The 22729-nt window shown below is 37.2% G+C and overlaps 1 protein-coding gene across 2 annotated transcripts; it reads left to right on the top strand.

Annotated features, from left to right (window-relative positions):
- Positions 1-5570: 5570 nt before the first annotated feature.
- FGG (fibrinogen gamma chain) lies at positions 5571-14248 on the top strand. 2 transcript variants are annotated; one of them, XM_030816258.1, is made up of 10 exons: positions 5571-5847; positions 5944-5988; positions 6178-6361; positions 6481-6574; positions 8183-8313; positions 8615-8748; positions 9746-9930; positions 11411-11688; positions 13325-13494; positions 14028-14248. In XM_030816258.1, exons 1-10 carry the CDS (start codon positions 5770-5772, stop codon positions 14040-14042), a joined length of 1314 nt encoding a protein of 437 aa, XP_030672118.1. In that variant the 5' UTR covers positions 5571-5769; the 3' UTR covers positions 14043-14248. The 2 variants fall into 2 exon arrangements, with proteins under 2 accessions (XP_030672118.1, XP_030672117.1); XM_030816257.1 differs by having other exon boundaries at positions 5723-5847; positions 13325-14211.
- Positions 14249-22729: the final 8481 nt, after the last annotated feature.

The following is a 22729-nucleotide window of genomic DNA, read 5'->3' as shown; positions in this document are numbered from 1 at the left end:
AATTAACCTTATAAAGCGTAGTGAGATCCACAGGAAGTATTGATATGTAAATATCAGGTAGTTTTCCGACCCAGAAGGACGCATAATTAAGCAATCAGCTTCCTGGATCTTGGTCAACAGAATTTCCTCTCTGCTGTTTATAAAAGGTAAAACGCAGTGTTCTAAATTTTGACCTAACCTTGTTTCTTTGTGAATGAGCTTGCTCTGGTCAGCCCTGAAGCCAGACCGTTCCTTGGTAACTTGCAGCCATAGCGTTATCCATCAAGAGTGTGGTTTACACTCTAGGGTTTCTTGCACAACATTCAATAAATATTTGGGTCTTTGACTTAATCTGGTTTTGCAAATCGTGTCTTTGTTTACTTAGCAGAGGTCACTGCTCCACCACTCAAGGTAAAGTATACACAGAAATCTACACTTGAAGAAGACAGAGATATGTCACCTTTCGTGGATGAAGCAAAGTCCTTCAAAATGTCAATAGAAAGTTAGCCTTTGTACACAGCAAATCCTATATGGATTTAACTTTGAAAGGACTATAGTGCAATTACACTAAGACAATAAACTAACCCAAGTAGTTAGAATTTAAAACAAAGATCTAAATCTTATAAATGTTTTGGTTGTCCTCATTCAAAATTGCAGGTTAAAGCAAATGTGTGCGTTAAGCTAGATAAGATGACTGAATTGCTTTGATGATCTGATAGCATTTTCTATTCTTCTTATTTTCTCTCCTTCTTTAGGAATATATATATATATATATATATGTATATTTTCCTCCAAAGATAGTTTATATAACAAAATAACTACAATTTTTCTCAAGCAGGGCCTGTCCACTTTCAACATAGGCCAGTATTTCTACTCAAAGGCTTAAAAAGTTTCTTCTTTCCAGAGCACATTCTTGTGAATATAACTTGGCCCCTTGGCTGTTGGTGTTTTTTTTTTCCTTCCCCCAAACTCATTTGCTCTTGTAAATCTCCTGCTAATCATATTTAGTAGTGAAAATTCTTTCATGGGGTGAGAGATTTGAAATCGTAGATTACACAAAGATGGAAAACACAAACAAACCAGTAGCAGATACTAATGTAGCACAGCAAAACACTTAAATCCAACTTCTCTGTTCCAATTTGTCTCAATCCAGGGCACCTCAGATCATTCCTTAGTCTCAAACTAATATTAAAAATGCCTAATTTCCAGCCTCTTTGGCCTCTGTAATTCCCAATGGGATAATCCTTCTTTCTCTAGGCACCCAGTTACTTAATTTCCTAAATTCCAATTACAGCAGAGATTTTTCAACATCCCTGCCACTAGGACAGATCCCCCAAATGACACATGTAATGAAACTTTATGAAGTTAAGAAGTGCAAAACTCAACCTGTGGCTGCTGTTCTGCTGCCAGTGAGGGAGTCCATTTTACTTGTGCCCAATGTTGTTTTTGTCTTTGATTTACATAGTGAAACTAAAAGCACATTGTTCATAGACTACCAAGAAAGCTTTTGCGTTTTCACTTTCCCTGGGCTATTTTTATACACAAAGCAAATATTCTAACAGACAACTCTTTTGCCCTTAATGGGATATTTTTACTATTAGGTTGGACTGGCTTTCAATATGCCAATAGGTCATTTTCTTTCTGCTAGTTTTTAGAAAATCCAGTTCTGAGGGTTCAGGCTATAAATTTAGCTTAGATCTAGAAATGGTTTACTTGTTAGAAAAACAGATATATCATTGTGGCCATTGGTTTGAGCTTCCTTGACCACGCAGTGGCTGTCTCTCCCTTTAACCTACTGACGGAATTCAATTTATCAAGTCCTATTAAACTTGAACCATGCAGCTAGCATTGAAAACCTGCTTTCACCTAAAATTGGACTGAAGCCAGGTGGAGTGGCATGTGCCCATAGTCCGAGCTACTCAGGAGGCTGAGGCAAGAGGATCGCTGGAGCCCAGGAGTTCAGTTTGAGGCCAGACTGAGCAACAAAGCTAGGCTGCATCTCTAAAGAGAGAGAGAAAAAAAGGACCGTGAACACAAGCTAATCATAAAACAACACAAATCTAGGTTTGAGAAATACTCAAAGACTGTAAAAGATTATTCACAAAATCTTGTCTCTAACCCAGAGAAGAAGATAGATAAGTTGATAGATAGATGTAAATGTATGTTCAAATAATCATGCACACACTTATATAGATGCATACACACATCTTTAAAATCCATTCTATCAGTGAATAACTTTGAGTCTCATAACACCTTGTATCTGTATATTATTTTAAATTAAGAAGAGCTTCATGGTTGTATTAAGATTCATGGTTAAGAGCAGAGGCATTGGGCCCCATGGGTTTGAGTTCCTGTTCTGGCACACTGACCCTGCATATGTTATACAACATCTCTAGGCCTTTCTTTTTTCATTATAAGATACAGGTAATTATATCTACTTCCTAGTCTTGTGGTGAAGATTAAATGAGAGAATATACCTGACAACAAAAACTATACTACCACATAATATCTAGCATAAAGAAGATGCTCAAAATTGGTAGTTCTTTCTATTATTCCTTAGGGCCTATATCATTTGTCACTAGGTCAAGAAGTCTTCTACATAATCAAATTTAAATTCAGCAAATAATTTTGGAGCAAAGATGAATGTAACAGACTTGGCTCACAGAGTAAATTATCAAGATACATGAAGACTGTTAGCTGTAGATTTGTGTTTTCAAATCAGAACACAAACGGTTGGATGATAGGGAATTTGGGACATTATTGTTTCAATAAACAAGCCCACTGACCTCAGAGTTACAGTAAATGATTATTTTGGCTTAAATACTACCTATGCTATTATCTCAAAAAACATACCTGGAAGTAGAAGAACTGTGATTTAAGAAATATTCTTCATTCCTGGAATTCATCAATCATTTATCATTTTTCAAAGAAAAAATTGGCCCAAACATGAAAAAACTAGTTAAAATTTAATAAGCCTAAGTGATACTAGATTGAATGCAGGGCCAATGTAGACCGCTAAATCACTGTTGACCATTTTTTTTTCTCAGAGAGCAAGCATCTTGTCTTATATGATTTGGACTTAGGACTTGAGATTGTAGTAAAAGGAAATTCTTTTCTCTAAAATTGTGATAACGCATCTAGATTCCAATATAAGTCAGTTAAAAGCCTGTAATACAAGTATTCCACTTCTAAAATGGGATAAGATAGAATTTCTAATGTCCTCAATTCAAATGTTTATCAACTTTGTGAATATTATATATCTTACACAACCAATGAAACTTTATGACATTAAGGAACTCAAAACCCAATCTGTGGCTGCATGAATTGTTACCCTAAATTCAACAAACTAATATTTTATGGTCTTCAGCAAAAAAAAACACAAAGACATGCTCTGTCTAAACACACTTGGCTTGAACATTCTTATAGATAGGAAGTATACCTTCTCACAAGGCATGCAATCCATTTATATTATCATTTGATCTTTGATTGGTAAAATCAATTTGGATAGAATTTCCTAAACTAAACAACCAGGTGCTTTCTTCTCTGGGGAATCTTACAGAAGGAGACTGCAGCTAGTTGCAACAGATTTTTTATTAAAGAGAATTTTCTGTAGCTGGAACAACAATGCTTGTTTCCTGTGAACCAAATCTACCAATAATAGCTCTATTAAAAGAGTTTCCTATTTACATAGATTTTATACCAAATACATTTGGTAATTCATAAACCTTACAAACATTTACTTAACACTTACCATGAATTGGGTAATGTGCTCAACACATTATCCCACTAAATCTTAGTAATAGCCCTGTTAAGTAAATACCATATCATAAGTATTATCTCTCTTTTACTGACATGGGTAATGGAACTCAAGGAGATTGAGTAACTTGTACTGAGTCACACAGCCAGTAAATTGTAAAGATGGGATTCAAACCTAAGGAGATGGACTCCAGAGCCTTAACAACTATTTATTCATACATTCTCCAATTGAGCTATACACTTCTTGAAGGCAAAGGCAATGCCTGAGTCACCTTTCATATTCAAATCATATTAAAAAGTTAGCAAGATGTAATTATCAGTGTACTATGTAAATCTTTGTGAATGATCAATAATTACATATTTTGATTACATATATTTTAGTAGATAATATTTATATACATTCAAAATTTTAAATATAGAAAGTTTACAGAGAAAAATAAAGCCTTTTTTACCAATCCTGTCCTCCACCTCTGCAGACCATACTTCTTCACAGAGGCAACTGATTCAAGTCATTACATAGTTATTGAGTGTTAACTACAACTATGTTAAGTACAGCTATATGTGTTAGATGCTGTAGCCACAGAAATCAGTTTACAATCTAATGCAATGGATACAGCATGTATACGTATAAGGTTGCTACAAATGCTATCTGAGGTAGAGCTGTTCAAAAGAATACTAATACTTTAATGTTTAATTCAACTGACTTGATTGACAACTGATTAGCTGAGCGGAAAAGATGGATGAGAAAGATTGTGAGACTTAATTGGCTGGTGGTATGGTGATATGATTGACAATAACTGCTAAGTCAGAGAGGGATATATTAAGGAGGAGAAGAAAAGCAACAAATCTGGTTTTGATGTGTTCACTTTGTTATAATTATTGATTATTTACTGAATATGAACATTTATCTTTGTTTTTGAATCACATAAATATACCTTTGTAAAGACAGAATTAAACATTAAAGTATTAGTATTTCTTTCAAACTGGAGGCATTTCTCCCACTAACATATTTCATCAAAACTTATAATAAGCTTGGTTCCAGAGGAAGACATGAGGGATAACCAAAAATAGAGACATTAATAATAGTGCAATGCACAGTGATAATTCTCAATAGGCAGTGTTGACAGACATGTTTTCCCAAACACAAGGACGCTGTAAGGGCCAAACAGACATGATGGCCCCTCCCCAGCGTCTCATTTTGTCCCTCTTCCTTCAGCTATGCCTCTACTCTCCTCAGATACAAGGGAGGTGGATTTTTCTCTCCTCTGAGATAGCTTGATGGAACCACAGGAACAATAAGTGGGCTCCTGGCTCTTTTCTCTGTGGCAGATGGGGTGCCATGCCCATCTTCAGACAAAGGGAAGATTGAGCTCAAAAGCTCCCTGAGAACTGAGAGCCTATGAACATGGTCGACACAGGCGGACAGGAATGTATTTCCAGGGTCATTCGTTCCTGGAAATAGTGAACTGGGACATGGGGGAAGTCAGTCTCCTCCTGCCACAGCCACAGGTTAGAAATAATAATGTTAACTGATCCCTAGGCTAAAATAATAATGTTAACTGATCCCTGGGCTAAGAAAGTTCTTTTGGTAATTCAGGTGATGGCAGCAGGCCCCATCTTAAGGATAGACTAGGTTTGCTCAGTTCAAGGTCATATCTGTTTGCTCTCAGCCATGTACTGGAAGAAGTTGCATCACACAGCCTCCAGGACAGCCCTCCTCCTCACAGCAATGGATAATGCTTCACTAGCCTTTGCAGATAATTTTGGATCAGAGAAAAAACCTTGAGCTGGGCCAAAAAGGAGGAGCTTCAACCTGTGTGCAAAATCTGGGAAACTGACAGTATAGGTTGGGGGCCAGGATGAGGAAAAAGGAACGAGAAAGACCTCCCCACCCTTCTGGTAAGGAGGCCCCGTGATCAGCTCCAGCCACTTGCAGTCCTGGCTATCCCAGGAGCTTACATAAAGGGACAGTTGGAGCCTGAGAAGTGACAGTGCTGACACTACAAGGCTCGGAGCTCCGGGCACTCAGACATCATGAGTTGGTCCTTGCACCCCAGGAATTTAATTCTCTACTTCCATGCTCTTTTATTTCTCTCTTCAACATGTGTGGCAGTAAGTGTGCTCTTCACAAAACATTGTTTTAAATGGAAAGCTGGAAAACAAAACAGATAATAAACCAGTGAAATTTCTGTATTTTTTCTCTTCTAGTATGTTGCTACCAGAGACAACTGCTGCATCTTAGACGAAAGATTCGTAAGTAGTTTTTATGTTTCTCCCTTTGTGTGTGAACTGGAGAGGGGCAGAGGAATAGAAATAATTCCCTCATAAATCTCATCTGGCACTTGCAGCTTTTTAAAAACATTGTCTAAGTTTTACCTATTTTTCTTAATAGATTTTAAGTGTAGCATCTGTCAACATTTTTAATCACTGTTATATTTTCAGGGTAGTTATTGTCCAACTACCTGTGGCATTGCAGATTTCCTGTCTACTTATCAAATCAAAGTAGACAAGGATCTACAGTCTTTGGAAGACATCTTACATCAAGTTGAAAACAAAACGTCAGAAGTCAAAGTGCTGATAAAAGCAATCCAACTCAGTTATAATCCTGATGAATCATCAAAACCAAGTGAGAAAATAAAGACTACTGACCAAAAAATTATAATAATAATCTGTGAAGTTCTTTTGCTGTGGTTTTAGTTGTTCTATTTGCTTAAGGATTTTTATGTCTCTGATCCTATATTACAGATACGATAGACTCTGCTACTCTGAAGTCCAGGAAAATGTTAGAAGAAATTATGAAATATGAAGCATTGATTTTAACACATGACCAAAGTATTCGGTAAGGATTTTTATTTTAATTTTCTCTGCAAGACTGATTTAGTTTTTATTTAATATTCTATACTTGAGTGAAAGTAATTTTTAATGTGTTTTCCCCATTTATAATATCCCAGCGACATTATGCCTGATTATGTTGAGCATAGTAGAGATAGAAGTTTTTAGTGCAATATAAATTACACTGGGTTATGATTGCTTATTAATAATCACATTGAAGAAAGATGTTCTAGATGACTTCAAATGCTAGTTTGACCATATTTACTGAAAATTTTTTCCCCATCCCCCATTTATCTTACAACATAAAATCAATCTCATAGGAATTTGGGTGTTGAAAATAAAATCCTCTTTATAAAAATGTTGACAAATTGGTGGCTAAAAAAATTAGCAAGCAGAGGCATAGCAAGGATTTTGGCTCCTAAAGTAAATTATATTGAATGTGGAGCAGGAAGAAACATGTCTTGAGAGACTAAGTGTAGCAAACATTGCAAAGCTCATGTTGATCATTGCAGAATGAACCTGCATAGTCTCTTCCCTTCATTTGGAAGCGAATGTCTCTGTTAACAGCTTCTCAGGGACTCATAAACTTTCTGAACATAAGGTCTCAGATATGATTTTAATATTTTTCCCCAATTTTTTTTTCTAAATTTTTCTCAAAGCAGCTTGAGAAATTGAGATAAATAGTAGCTAGGGAGAAGTAGCCCAGGAACGATTTCTCCTCTTTTTGCTATCAGAGGGCCCTTGTTATTATTGTTATTATTATTACTTGCATTATTATTGTCCATCATTGAAGTTGAAGGAGGTTATTGTACAGAAATTGCCTAAGACAAGGCAGAGGGAAAACATGGACAAATAGTTTGTCTACCCTTTTTTACTTCAAAGAAAGAACAGTTTATGCACTGTAGACAGTTTTCTATCATTTTTGAATATTTACAAGCCACCCTGTAAGTAACTACAAAAGGAGGGTTTTTACTTCCCCCAGTCCATTCCCAAAGCTATGTAACCAGAAGCATTAAAGAAGAAAGGGGAAGTATCTGTTGTTTTATTTTACGTACAATAACGTTCCAGATCATGTCCCTGTGTAAGTTATATTTTAGATTGAAGCTTATATGTATAGCCTCAGTAGATCCACAAGTGAAAGATATACTGCTTCAGCACGTGTGAATTACTGAACTGAGCCTTTCCTGCTTCTAAAGCATCAGGGGGTGTTCCTATTAACCAGTCTCATCACTCTTGCAGGTTGCTATCTGCTGCCCCTTATGCATAAAGTAAAAAGCAAAATGTCAATGACATTTGCTTATTGACAAGGACTTTGTTATTTGTGTTGGGAGTTGAGACAATATGCCCCATTCTAAGTAAAAAGATTCAGGTCCACATTGTATTCCTGTTTTAATTGATTTTTTGGTTTGTTTTTCTTTTTCAAAAAGTTTGTAATTTTAATTCATGTTAATTTAGTAATATAATTTTACATTTTCCCCAAGAATGGAATAATTTATCAGAAAGTAATTCTTAAGAAAATAGTTAGCAGTTTCCAAAGAAAATATAAAATTACTCTTCTGAAAGGAATACTTGTTTTTGTCTTCTTATTTTTGTTATCTTATGTTTCTGTTTGTAGATTTTTGCAGGAAATATATAACACAAATAATCAAAAGATTGCTAACCTGAAAGAGAAGGTAGCCCAGCTTGAAGCACAGTGCCAGGAACCTTGCAAAGACACGGTGCAAATCCATGATACCACTGGGAGAGGTAACTGATGAAGGTTATATTGGGATTAGGTTCATCAAAGTAAATAATGTAAAGGAGAAAGTATGCACTGGAATGTATAGGAATAGTTTAGAAAGTGGCTACCCATTAAGTCTAAGAATTTCAGTTGTCTAGACCTTTCTTGAATAGCTAAAAAACAGTTTAAAAGGAACAGTGATGTGAAAAGTAAGAAAATTATTCTTGGAAAATGAATAGTTTACTACATGTTAAAAGCTGTTTTTCAAGGCTGGCACAGTCTTACCTGCATTTCAAACCACAATAAAAGTTGATTCTCCTTCTCTAGATTGTCAAGACATTGCCAATAAGGGAGCTAAACAGAGCGGGCTTTACTTTATCAAACCTCTGAAAGCTAACCAGCAATTCTTAGTCTACTGTGAAATTGATGGGTCTGGAAATGGATGGACTGTGTTTCAGAAGGTATTTTTTTCCCCACCATGTGTATTTAATAAGTTCCTACCTTGTTTCTGCCATATGGCAGATACTTTTCTAAGCACCTTGTAAAACCTAGCTCATTTAATCCTTGCAATAGCCCTAAGAGGAAGGTACTTCTGTTACTCCTATTTACAGAAAAAGGAAACTGAGGCACACAAGGTTAAATAACTTGCCCAAGACCACATAACTAATAAGCAACAGAGTCAGCATTTGAACCTAGGCAGTATAGTTTCAGAGTTTGTGACTTGACTCTATATTGTACTAGCACTGACTTTGTAGATTCATGGTGGCACATAATCATAGTACCACAGTGACAAAGAAAAAGAAGGAAACTCTTTTGTCAGGTAGGTCAAGACCTGAGGTTGCCCATCACAAGACGATGAAGCCCAACACCACCCCCCACCACCCCACCACCCCCACCACCCCGCCACCACCACCACCCTTTCACACACCAGAGGATATACTTGGGCTGCTCCAAGACAAGGAACCTGTGTTGCATCTGCCACTTGCTGATACCCACTAGGAATCTTGGCTCCTTTACTTTCTGTTTACCTCCCACCACTGTTACAACTGTTCCTACAGGGGGTGCTCAGAGGGAATGAATGGTGGAAGCATTAGTTGCCAGACAACAATTGAGCAATGGGTTCCATCATAAGTGTAAGAATCAGTAATATCCAGCTAGAGTTCTGAAGTCGTCTAGGTGTGTTTTTAATACTGTCACTAATTTAGAATTTATGATGTGCCAGGAGCTCTCTTAAGTATTTCTGTTATATTCTCTCTCACGATCCTTGCAGCAACCCTAAGAAGTAACCATCATTTTTCCTATTTGATACATGAGGAAACTGAGGTAGCTTGGCCAAGATCACTTAGTTGGGAATTTATAGAACTAGTGCTCCATATTTTTGGCAAAATGTTGATAGCATTCTCTTTACATGCATTGATAGTCTATTTTCTCCTTTTGCCCATGCAAATGTGTAATTAGAGACTTGATGGCAGTGTGGATTTCAAGAAAAACTGGATTCAATATAAAGAAGGATTTGGACATCTGTCTCCTACTGGCACAACAGAATTTTGGCTGGGAAATGAGAAGATTCATTTGATAAGCACACAGTCTGCCATCCCATATGCATTAAGAGTGGAACTGGAAGACTGGAATGGCAGAACCAGGTACTGTTTTGAAATGACTTCTAACTTTTTATTGTAAAGATTGCCTGGAATGTGCACTTTCCAACTATCAATAGACAATGGCAAATGCAGCCTGACAAATGCAAACAGCACATCCAGCCACCATTTTCTCCAGGAGTCAGTTTGGTTCTTGGGCAATCCAAAAAGGTAAATTCTATTCAGGATGAATCTAAGTGTATTGGTACAATCTAATTTCCCTGGAACCATTCAGAATAATAGCTAATTACTGAACTTTTAATCAGTCCCAGAAATTGAGCATAAAATTATAATTTTATCTAGTCCAAATTACTATTTCATGAAGCAGGTATTATTATTAATCCCATTTTACGGATTAACTTGCTCAAAGTCACATTGCTGATAAGTGGTAGAGGTAGAATTCGAACTCAAGTAGTTTAGAGCCTGTCCTCTTAACAACTATCCTGGTTGAAAAGCAAATACATCCTCTTCAGACTTCCCAGTGCCTTAATGGCCATTTATTCTGTCAAATCATGAGCTGCCCTAAAATTAAACCAGCTAGCCCTTTTGGTGATCTAGAGGCTTCTTTTTGCTTGAGATATTTGAAGGTTTTAGGCATTGTTACCTAATTAAAATGCAGAAAAATATCCAACCCTCTTGTTAAGTTTAAGGAATAGTGAAATATATTGTCTTCAAACACATGGATTTTTTTTTATTGCTTGATTGGTTTCTAATCCAGAAAGTGCTATAGTCAGTAGACCTTCTTCTAGGAAAGGACCTTCCATTTCCCAGCTACTGGAGATTAGAAAAGAAGCTAAATATTTTCTGGAAATTTCTGTTCATTCATTAAAGCCCATCCTTTCCCCCACTCTATAGAAGTATTGTCCACTTGAACAATTTTTTTCCAGGAAAGAATCTCTCTAACTGCTTCAGCTCACATGCTTTGGACCACACAGGGAAGACTTTGATTGTGTAATGCCCTCAGAAGCTCTCCTTCTTGCCACTACCACACTGATTTGAGAAAGAAAATCCTTTTAGCACCTAACCTTTCAGGTGGTATGAGTGGCTAATGGAACTGTACCTCCTTCAAGTTTTGTGCAACAATTAAGGGTCACTCACTGTCAGATAATTTCTGTGATCTATGATAATGTGTGTGCAACACATAACATTTCAATAAAAGTAGGAAATATGAAATTAGAGCCATCTACACATCTGGATTTGATCTTGGAATGAAACAAGCAAAAAAGCATTCAAGTGAGTGCAATCATTAGTTTTCACTGAGATGCTTCAAAGGCTTCTAGGCCCATCCCGGGAAGTGTTAATGAGCTGTGGACTGGTTCACATCTCTATTGCCTCTTGCCAGATTTGCAAAAAACTTTACTCAATGAGCAAATTTCAGCCTTAAGAAACAAAGTCAAAAATTCCAAGGAACTGTCCTACAAAAGAGGGAACTTCTGAGATCGCTGAGGAGGGTCAGCATGTGATGCTTGTATTTCCTTCTTCTCAGTACTGCAGACTATGCCATGTTCAAGGTGGGACCTGAAGCTGACAAGTACCGCCTAACATATGCCTACTTCGCTGGTGGAGATGCTGGAGATGCCTTTGATGGCTTTGATTTTGGCGATGATCCTAGTGACAAGTTTTTTACATCCCACAATGGCATGCAGTTCAGTACCTGGGACAATGACAATGATAAGTTTGAAGGCAACTGTGCTGAACAGGATGGATCTGGTTGGTGGATGAACAAGTGTCACGCTGGCCATCTCAATGGAGTTTATTACCAAGGTATGTTTTCCTTTCTTAGATTCCAAGTTAATGTATAGTGTATACAATTTTCATAAAAAAATAAATACATATGAAGAAATGAAGAATAATTTATAAAGATAGTAGGGATTTCGTCATGTTCTTTATTTCAACTAAGTTCTTTGAAACTGGAAGTGGATAATACCAAGTTCATGCCTAAAATTAGCCCCTCTAAAGAAATCCACCTGCTGCAAAATATCCAGTAGTTGGGCATTATATGCGAAACTATCACCATCAAAGCTGGCACTGTGGGTTGTAGTATCTCCTTTAGACATACCACATATGTGATCTGGATGGATTAACATTACTGTATGGATGCTTGTTGACACATTAACCTGGCTTCCCATGAGCTTTGTGTCAGATACACGCAGTGAGCACGTGTTTGGAGGAACAGAATAAAGGGCAGGCAAGTACTGGTAAGGGCAGGGGTTTGTGAAAGCTTGAGAGAAGAGACCAGTCTGAGGTTAATAGATACTTATTTTAGGATGGGGGTTGGATGAGGAGGCTATGGTTTGCTATAAGCCTGGAATGGTTTGGAACACTGGTTTCACTCACCTACCCAGCAGTTATGTGTGGGGAAGCCTTACCGATGCTAAAGGATCCATGTTACAATAATGGCATTATTTGGAAATCCCAGTGGTATTCCATGAATAAAACCACTATGAAGATAATCCCACTCAACAGACTCTCGGTTGGAGAAGGACAGTAACACCACCTGGGGAAAGCCAAACAGTCAGACCAGACCTGTTTAGCATCAGTAGGGCTTGCCCACCATATCTGCTGGGTAGATGAGTGAAACCAGTGTTCCAAACCATTCCAGGCTTGTAGCAAACCATATTCTCCTCATCTACCAAGATGAGCAATCTTACCTCCTGATGTCCTAGCCAATCACCAACTAGGAAACTTTGCAAAGTTTATTTAAAGTAACTGTTTGGTTTTCACAACATTTTTAAATTGGAGAAACATAACTTATCTTTGCACTCACAAACCATATAATGAGAAGAAACTCTAAGGGAAAATGCTTGATCTGTGTGACCCGGGGAGCCATGCCAGAGCTGTAGTTCATGCCAGTGCTGTGCTCTGACAAGCCTTTTACAGAATTACACGAGATCTGCTTCCCGAGGACAAGGAGAAGGCAAATCAACAGAGGCTGCACTTTATAATGGAGACATAAAATAACATGCCAGAACCATTTCCTAAAGCTCCTCAATCAACCAATAAAATTGTGCTTTCAAATAACCTGAGATGACCTCATCGGGAATTTTGTGGCTCCTTCTCTTCTAACCTGCCTGAGGAAAGATGGTCCGCAGTAGCTGAGCCCAGGATGGATAAGCTTAGGGAAAGAGGCCAATTAGGGAACTTTGGGTTTCTAGCCCTACTAGTAGTGAATAAATTTAAAGTGTGGATGTGACCATGAGTCACAGCACAGATGTCGTTTAATAATATGTTTATTTTATAAATTGATATTTTAGGAATCTTTGGGGATATTTTCAGTTAGCAGATAATGCTATAAATTTTATGTAACTGGCAATGCACTTCGTAATAGACAGCTCTTCATAGACTAGCAGAGGTAAAAAGATTCCAGAATAATGATATGTGCATCTACAACTTGTTTTAGGTGGCACTTACTCAAAAGCATCTACTCCTAGTGGTTATGATAATGGCATTATTTGGGCCACTTGGAAAACCCGGTGGTATTCCATGAAGAAAACCACTATGAAGATAATCCCATTCAACAGACTCACCATTGGAGAAGGACAGCAACACCACCTGGGGGGAGCCAAAAAGGTCAGACCAGAGCACCCTGTGGAAACAGAATATGACTCTGAGGATGATTTGTAGAAAATTACCTGCTAATTTCTATTGACCCACAAAGTTTCAGAAATTCTCTGAAAGTTTCTTCCTATTTTCTCTGACTATATTTATTGATTTCAAGTCTTCTATTAAAGATATTTAGCCTTCAATGGAAATTCAAACTCATTTAGGACTGTATTTCCAAATTACTGACATCAGAATTATTTAAAAATTGTTTATTTGAGGAGACAATATTTCAACTTTGTTCCTAAATATATAATAATAAAATGATTGACTTTATTTGCATTTTTATGACCACTTGTCATTTATTTTGTCTTGGTAAATTATTTTTATTATATCAAATATTTTAGTATGTACTTAATAAAATAGGAGAACATTTTAGAGTCTCAAATTCCCAGGTATTTTCCTTGTTTATTACCCCTAAATCATTCCTATTTAATTCTTCTTTTTAAATGGAGAAAATTATATCTTTTTAATATGGTTTTTGTTTTGTTATATATTCACAGGCTGGAGACGTTTAAAAGACCGTTTCAAAAGAGATGTACTTTTTTAAAGGACTTTATCTGAACAGAGAGATATAATATTTTTCCTATTGGACAATGGACTTGCAAAGCTTCACTTCATTTTAAGAGCAAAAGACCCCATGTTGAAAACTCCATAACAGTTTTATGCTGATGATAATTTATCTACATGCATTTCAATAAACCTTTTGTTTCCTAAGACTAGATACATGGTACCTTTATTAACCATTAAAAGCCACCACTTTTTGCCAATTTACTAATTACAATCGGGCAACCATCAGTAGTAATTGAGTCCTCATTTTATGCTCAATGTTATGCCTAACTCTTTGGGAGTTACAAACGAAATAGCAATTATGGCTTTTGCCCTCTAGGAGATATAGGACAAATACAGCAAAATACAGCAACCCAAACTGACAATATTCTATACAAGAACATAATCACTAAGCAGGAGTCACAGCCACACAACTAAGATGCATGGTATCCAAAGTGCAGCTGGAGACAGGAAAGCTGCTTGGGGAGTCTCCCAGCAGAACCTTTTAGCTCCAAACACCTGTGGTGGGACCTGGGCACTCTGAGAGGACTACAACTCAGAGCAGAGAACTTTAGGGAGCTATTTGCCCTATCCCTCACTAGTCATGAGGTGAGCTGAATGGAACCATCTCTTCCTTCTGATTCAGGGATATTGACTTTTTAGCAGCCTGAGTTCAGGTTCATTTGCCAACTTTCTAAGGAATAGCTAAATCTACATAACTTAGCAAAAGGCTGATTGTGGGAAGTAATTGGCTAATTTTATGAGAGGTGGGTCTGGTTGTTCCAAAGTCCTGAGCTTTGGCTTTGCACTGTCTTTCTTTCCACATTTCTTTCTTCTTTCCTTTCCTTTCCTTTTTTTTTTAGAGATAGGGTCTCACTCTGTCACCCAGTCTGGAATGCAGTGGCACAATAATAGCTCACCGCAGCCAGCTTTGAACTCCTGGGCTCAAGTGATCCTCCTTCCTCAGCCTCCTGAGTAGCTGCAACTACCACAGTGCACCATCACACCTGGCAAATTTTTTTTTAATTTTTATTTTTGTAGATAAAGAGTCTCACTATGTTGCCCAGGCTGGTCTCAAATGCCTGGCCTCAAGTGATCCTCCTGCCTCAGCCTCCCAAAGTGCTGGGATTACAGGCATGAGCTACCATGCCAGGCCCACAATTTCCTTCTTAATCTTTTCACTTTCTTGTTATCAGGAGTGCTGAATTTAAGATATCCTATTGAGGAGATAAAAACAGTAAATCAGCTTCTAGATACACAACCAAAGACGTGGGAGGCTTTGGAAAATAGAAACATCGATTCATTGTTTGCAGCCTTCATATATACGTGTATGCCTGAAGCATTTATTCAATTAACATTTATTGAATGCCTTCCTTGTGGTAGCCATTGTGTTGGATTTGGGAATATAGTACATGGTATGCTTAGTATTCTCCACTCTCCCAAACCTGTTCTATTCCATCCAGTCCTCAAATGCAAAAAAAAAAAAACAGTGACTCATCCTCCAATCTTCCTCCCCATATCCAATTTCTACCTCCCCATATACAATTACTCATCAAGCCTGCTGAATTCACCTCCTAAATATTTATCATATTCACTTTTTTCCTCTATACCGATTGTCACCATTGTAGCTGAGATACACATCTCTTGCCAGGATAAGGGCAATCACCCACTTCCTGTTCCCTTTCTTACATCCAGCCTCACCTGCTACCATCTCATCCTCCTCCAAACCACTTCTAAACCCAGAATGCACACAGTTTATCCTTTGTGAACCTATAAAATCCTTTGTGTGAGCAATTTGGTCATAGCTATGAAGAGATATACAAATATTCATGAGTTTTCATGCAATATCACTCTAGTGATTTATCCCAAGAAAATCATTTTTTAAAAAGAAAATAGTTATATACAGAAATAAAAATATAGATGTAAATTTCATATTAGTAGGAAATTAAGAAAATATTTAACAGTGGAAGAATGGACAGGCAAGATAGTTTATTAGTAAATAAAATAGATAATAGTGATTATATAAGCACAATTGCTTTTTATGAATATGGAAATATTTACAAAATAAGTGAAATATTAAGATGTAAGAATAATTCTAAAATAAAAATTATGTAAAGTTATATATACATATATTTTATGAACAAAATATAATCTTGACATATATCCTTATTTGTACATACTTGTTCTCCTCTCAACCAATCCACAATATATAATAACATGAAAATTCTAAAACATGGCTGGACATGATGGCTCACGCTTGTAATCTCAGCATTTGGGAGGCCAAAGTGGGAAGATCACTTGAGCCCAGGAGTTTGAGACCAGCCTGGGAGACATGGTAAAACCGTCTCCATAAAAAATACCAAAAAAAAGTTAGCCAGGCCTGATGGTGCACACCCGTAGTCATAGCTACCAGGAAAACTGAGGTGGGAGGATCACTCGAGCCTGGGGAATTGAGCCTGCAGTGAGCCGTGATTGTGCCGCTGCACTCCAACCTGGGCAACAGAGTGAGTGAGACCTTGTCTCAAAAACAAAAAAATACTAAAACACAAAATAAATATAAAGAAGTCTAAAGATTCCTGATGTCTCCCATGATTACTTGTCCAATGCTTCTTCTGAAATATCAAATATAGCATTCTTTCAAAAACATTTAGGAGTCTCCTGATTTTTGTAGGTATCCTGAGTACGAGCTTGATCTGCATGTTGAATAATCCAGCATTCATTGGTAGAAAGGGGCTACTAACTTTTTCTTTAGATATCTCTGCATTGTTTGGCTTGTTATAATGAGTACATATTAATTTTGTGGTTCACTTAGCAACCCAGTGAAGCAGAGACAAAAAAAAGAATTTCAAAATTCTACTTGTTTAGTTATTAATACCCAGCGGTGAGCACTGAAAGGCTACAGTAAGAACTAAAGCATGAAAAACCCTTCTAGACTCATTTGCATCATGTCTCCTCAAATAAAGTGGCAATTGAAAGGGTTATGTTGAGAAATCAACCAAAAAACCTTTTAAGTGAAAAAAAGAGTTTGGGGTCTTCCAGAGACAGATTATATATTCTTTTCACAGCTCAAATCACAGGAGACTATTGCTAAGCCCTCTTCTTTATTTTCCTGGACACAGAAAAACTCTAGTCACTGAAAAGTAGCCAGGCGAAGTGCAAAGCAGATGTGTAGTGTCTTACACCGTGACAAACCTACGGAAGGAAGCTTCTACAAAGGAAGATATCAGGTGTAGTGATACTGTGACTTCAAACCATACAACTACAGAGCAGACTTCTTGAATCAATAGAGAGGGGTGATGACTTACTGACCAAATACCAAGATTTTAAAATATACCTGTGAAGATTCTGTTTCATACCTGTGGGTGGGTTGAAAGTGAGCGAGAAATGAAAAAATAAATGTATGGACAGCATAGTTGAAATCTTTCCAAGATCCAAAATTGTTTTGCTCTGATTCTAATTAGTATAAACTAGCCAAGGTATTTGTAATAGATACCTTCAGTTTATTCAGATGAAAAGGGTGAAAACAAAATACACATTTAACCCTGTGGGAAATATGTGTACCTGTTGACTTCTTATCACTTTGATGTAGCTCAAAGAGGGAGAAAAAGTTAAAGATAGTAAGATGAGTCAAAGTGGATGGAAAATAATAAGCTGCTTTGGGAGGCCGAGGTGGGCAGATCACGAAATCAAGAGATCAAAACCATTCTGGCCAACATGGTGAAACCCCATCTCTACTAAAAAAATACCAAAAAATTAGCTGGGCGTGGTGGTGCACACCTGTAGTCCCAGCTACTTGGGAGGCTGAGCCAGAAGAATCACTTGAACCCAGGAGGTGGAGGTTGCAGTGAGCCAAGATCGCACTCCAGCCTGGGCAACAGAGGGAGACTCCATCTCAAAATAAATAAATAAATAAGTTGGTGAAAGAGACCAAGAGTGCGGGAAAGACTACGTTTCATTTATCTCTTTGTGTTTGTGCATGCATGTGTGTGTGTGTGTGTGTGTGTGTGTATGCGTGCAGAGACAGAAGTTGAGTTACCACACTCCCAGTACATCATTCTCATTGCTCTGTGCTGGGTCACTCTGTTGATTGATTGATTCTCATTTATTCGCATTTCCTTTTTGTTCCATCTTCCCCTTAATAAACAATCACCTTAATAGGTTTGATGTTTGTTTCTTTATTTGTATGCATTCTTATAAATCATGGTTTTTTGTGTTTGTATGTATTTTTAAATTATGCAAATGACATTATGCTATAAGTTAGTGTTACTTAGAATACTGGTCCCGAAACGTCTGTTACTCTTCTGCACTATGTACAAAAATTGAGAATTAGCATGGAGAAACTGTTTCCTATTTATATTTGTTCTGATTATACTTATTGAGATGGAATTTTATATCTTTCAAATCACATAATAAAAATATGGGCCTATATTTTGAATATTATTATTTTTTAACATTTCTTTTTTTAGTAATTATTTTTATTGTATTCTATAAAAACCTGGTCTGTGGCTAATTAGAATTTTAATAAAACTAGTCCTTCACCACAAATCCTTTGACAATCACTGCTGCAGTCTTCATCATACTTATTACTTTTTTATTTCAGCATTGTGTTTTTAAGATCTATCCATGTATGAATTTGTGGTTTGAAAGCAGAATGAAAAGAAAAAAAAAGATCTATCTACAATCTGAGTATTTCATAATTTTCCTTGATTTCCTTTTGAACCCAAGGGTTATGAAGTGAACACTTTTTGGTTCTAAAGTTTATGAGTTTTTCAACTGTCTATTTTTAATTATTATCTAAATTTATTGCATTATAATCAGAGAACATAGTTTTGATGATATTGATTCTCAGGAAAGAGATTTCACAAATTATTTTGGCACAAATGTTTGTTACAGAATTAACTCACCTCATAAAAGTGTACATCAATTGTAATTATTCTCCACTAATGATCTATATACTGGAAGCCTGTTAATAATTTTTGCTTTAAGAAGGAAAAAAACACCAGGTGTGGTGGCTCACACTTATGATCCCAGCACTTTGGGAGGCCAAGGCAGGAGGATCACTTGAGCCCAGGAGTTCCAGATCATTCTGGGCAACATTGAGAAACCCCATCTATACAGAAAAATTCAAAAATTAGCTGGGAGTGGTGTGGTGCCACCTACTCAGGAGGCTGAAGCAGGAAGATCATTTAAGCCCAGGAAGCCAAGGCTGCTGTGAGCCGTGATCGCACCACTGCACTCCAGCCTAAGCAACAGCACGAAACCCTGTCTCAAAATGAAAAAATTTAAAAAAATTAAAAAAAAAGAAGGGGCCAGGCGTGGTGGCTCACGCCTGTAATCCCAGTGCTTTGGGAGGCTAAGGAGCTTGGATCACAAGGTCAGGAGTTCAAGAACAGCCTGGGTAACATGGTGAAACCCTTTTTCTATTAAAATATGCAAAAATTAGCTGGGCAATATGGTGAAGCCCCATTTTTATTATAAAATACAAAAATTAGCCGGGCATGGTGGTGTGTGCCTGTCTCAGCTAATCAGGAGGCTGAGGCAGGAGAATCGCTTGAACCCGGGAGGTTGCAGCGAGCCGAGGTCACGCCACTGCGCTCCAGCCTGGGTGACAGAGTGAGACTCTGTCTCAAAAAAAAAAAAAAAAAACAGTAGTTAAAAGATAGACTAATGGTTATCATAAACATGAGCTTTGGCCCAAATTGTACTGTTGCCATTGGCTCATTCTGGGCATTGATGGTAGGCTAGACCATGGCTTACAGAACATTGCTCTGTAGCAACCTGGAAGGCTTTCTGGGAAGGGTAGCTGGCACAATTTTAAGCTCTTGCTCACCTCAATTTCATTGGGAAATATTAGAAGGAAGACATAGTGGTAAATCAGGATCATGACATTTAATCACATCTACAGCTGGGTCAAAAATGTGTTTCCCAATCCAAAATCCAGTACCCTTGGCCCTCACTCCTATTTCCCAGATCCTCACCCAGATTTTCTTCTACTGGCAACTTTAAAGCATGAGGTGAACTGAGGCAAGTAGAGAATCCTCACTAAATAAATCTAAATGTTGACTCTACTTAGATAAACAGAGTAGGGCAGATTCCACTCTGTTATGAAAGTGGCTTCTTTGAAATATTTAGGGACAAATAGTTAAAATGTGACATTAAGACAATATGACCTAACATTTAAGAGACCTTGGACTGGAAATGTTTTCCTTCATAATTTGTTCTCCTTACATCACAAAGCTGTGGTAAGGGTCAAGTGAGATAATATGTGTAACTGTTTCAGAGACAATAAAACAATTTTTTTTTTTTACTCTTGTTGTTTTTTACTCCTAAGATTGGTATTGCTGTGTGGGGTTTGAATTATGTTAAGTTTCTAAATGTAATTTTAAAACTTTAATATTTGCTTGCTTTTGCTTTCAAATAAAGCTTTAATTTTGGAATCATGTTTTTATTTGCAGAAAATGTGTAAAGGTACTATACAGAGTTCACTAGACTAACACCTAGTTCTCTTTCTTCCTTCTACCTACCTTCCTTCCTGCCTTCCTTCCTTCCTTCTTCTTTCCTTCCTTTTCTTTCTTTCTTTCTGAGTCTCACTCTGTTGTCCAGGCTGGAGTACAGTGGTATGATCTCTGCTCACTGCAACCTCCACCTCCCAGGCTCAAGTGATTCTCCTGCCTCAGCCTCCCGAGTAGCTGGGATTACAGGCGCCAGCCACCACGCCTGGCTAAGTTTTGTATTTTTAGTAGAGACAAGGTTTCATCATGTTGGCCACGCTGGTCTTGAACTCCTGACCTCAGGTGATGTGCCCACCTCGGCCTCCTAAAGTGCCGGGATTACAGGCATGAGCCACCATGCCTGGCCCCAACAGGCATGAGCCACTGCACCTGGCCCCAGTTACAGGGGTGAGCCACTGCACCCTGCCCCAGTTTTCTTTAACGTTAGTGTCTTACATTACTATAGTACATTCGTCAAAACTAAGAAACCAACTCAGGTACCTTGCTACTGTGTAACTTTCACACTTTATTCAGATTTCAACAATTTTTACACTACTGTCCCTTTTCTGTCCAGGATCCCATCCAAATACCACATTACCTTTAGTCGTCACATCTCCTTAATCACCTCTGGTTCCCCATTTCTTAGTCTTTCTTTGTCGTTTCACAACCTTCACAAATTAAGGAAGTCTGTTCTGGTGTACCAGTCATGAATTTTGTAAAATGTCCCTCTATTTAGGTTTCTCTGCTGTTTTTCTTAGTAACTTTTTGTCAAATTTTATCTAAGTAAAATTTTTATGTAAAACCTTCCATTAATATAGGGCCCAATAAATACCACGGATAATTGTATGGATCTTGGTAATTGACTTACCCCTTTTTTCCATATAATTCCTGGTTTGCAGAAATTCCACATGCCTTGCAGATGATATTTCTCCAATTTTTAACATGTCACTGTTAAACCAACACCAACTGATAGATTTTGTTTGCCAATCTTTAATAGAAGAACCACAGTAAAACCATCGAGCAATGTGCTGAGTATCACGGATTTAATAGATACGATGTGAGAATGAATCCATGTTGTTGATATTAATACATCAATTGATTATCTGTATAATGGCTTTACTTTTCAAAACTAGCATTTAAGTTTTAATACATGTTAAGTGCCAAAAATTAGTAAATCTAGATCAAGCACATTATAGGTAAGATAAATTAATCTTGAAAAATGAATTATGTAATTGATACTGCAGTTAAACATGAAAAGAGATAAAACAGTAAAAAAACCTCAAAGACTCTACTTTCACCTCTCTCTCCCTCTCCACACACACACACACACACACACACTCTCTCTCTCTCTCTCTCTCTCTCTCATAACTACTTAATGAGAACTTGATTAAAAGTGCTTAAGAAAAGACCATGAAAATTATGCCTAAGGATAAAAACAGAATTATTATTATATTATTGAAACAGAATAGATTTTAATCTCAAAAATGATAAAAGTTATTCAATTAAGTGGCCATTAATCTAAAGTCAGTTCAACTACAAAAAATAAGGTGGCTGTCTTTCCTGAATAAAGAGATTAAAGAGAAATACAGTGTGATGGAATAAATCAAGATCACTAAAAGCTCTTTTTTTTTTCCTCCTCGCTTTCTTAAGTGCAACTCAGAATCACTTCTGGGTATTAAGGAAATTCCCATTTTATCTTTGCAGCTGTAACTTCTGGGGAAACCATTTGAGGTCAGAAAATTGATGAGTTCTGAAAATAAACATTAAAAACTCCGTTAGTCACACTTACATAGGTCATCCTACCAGTTCATTTACCTTTCACAGTAAGCAGCTTGGTAAAGACAAACTTTTGCAATACGCTTGAGATGCACAAGACAAATAGAGAAAATAAGATACACAAATTGGTAATCCCAGCTACTCAGGCAGCTGAGGTGAGATGATCCCTTGAGCCCAAGGAGTTCAGGCTGCAGTAAGCCATGATTGTGCCACTACACTCCAGCTTGGGCAACAGAGCAAGACCCTGTCTCTAAAAAAAAAAACAAAAAAGAAAAATAAAAAACTACAGAAAGTTAAATAGCTTTGCCAATGTTGTCCAGTGAATTCATTATAGATCAGACTGTATTTATAAATGCCAAAATCTTGTAAATTTTTATAATTAAGTCATT

Source organism: Nomascus leucogenys, chromosome 7b (genome assembly GCF_006542625.1).
Source record: "Nomascus leucogenys isolate Asia chromosome 7b, Asia_NLE_v1, whole genome shotgun sequence".
NCBI lineage: Eukaryota > Metazoa > Chordata > Mammalia > Primates > Hylobatidae > Nomascus > Nomascus leucogenys.
This window is presented reverse-complemented; position numbering and strand designations above follow the sequence as displayed.

Coding starts and splice junctions, on each gene's coding strand:
- FGG (XM_030816257.1), top strand. CDS start 5,770: ATGAGTTGGTCCTTGCACCCCAGGAATTTAATTCTCTACTTCCATGCT. Junction 6,575..8,182: donor ACACATGACCAAAGTATTCG/GTAAGGATTTTT, acceptor TTCTGTTTGTAG/ATTTTTGCAGGAAATATATA. Junction 8,314..8,614: donor CCATGATACCACTGGGAGAG/GTAACTGATGAA, acceptor CTCCTTCTCTAG/ATTGTCAAGACATTGCCAAT.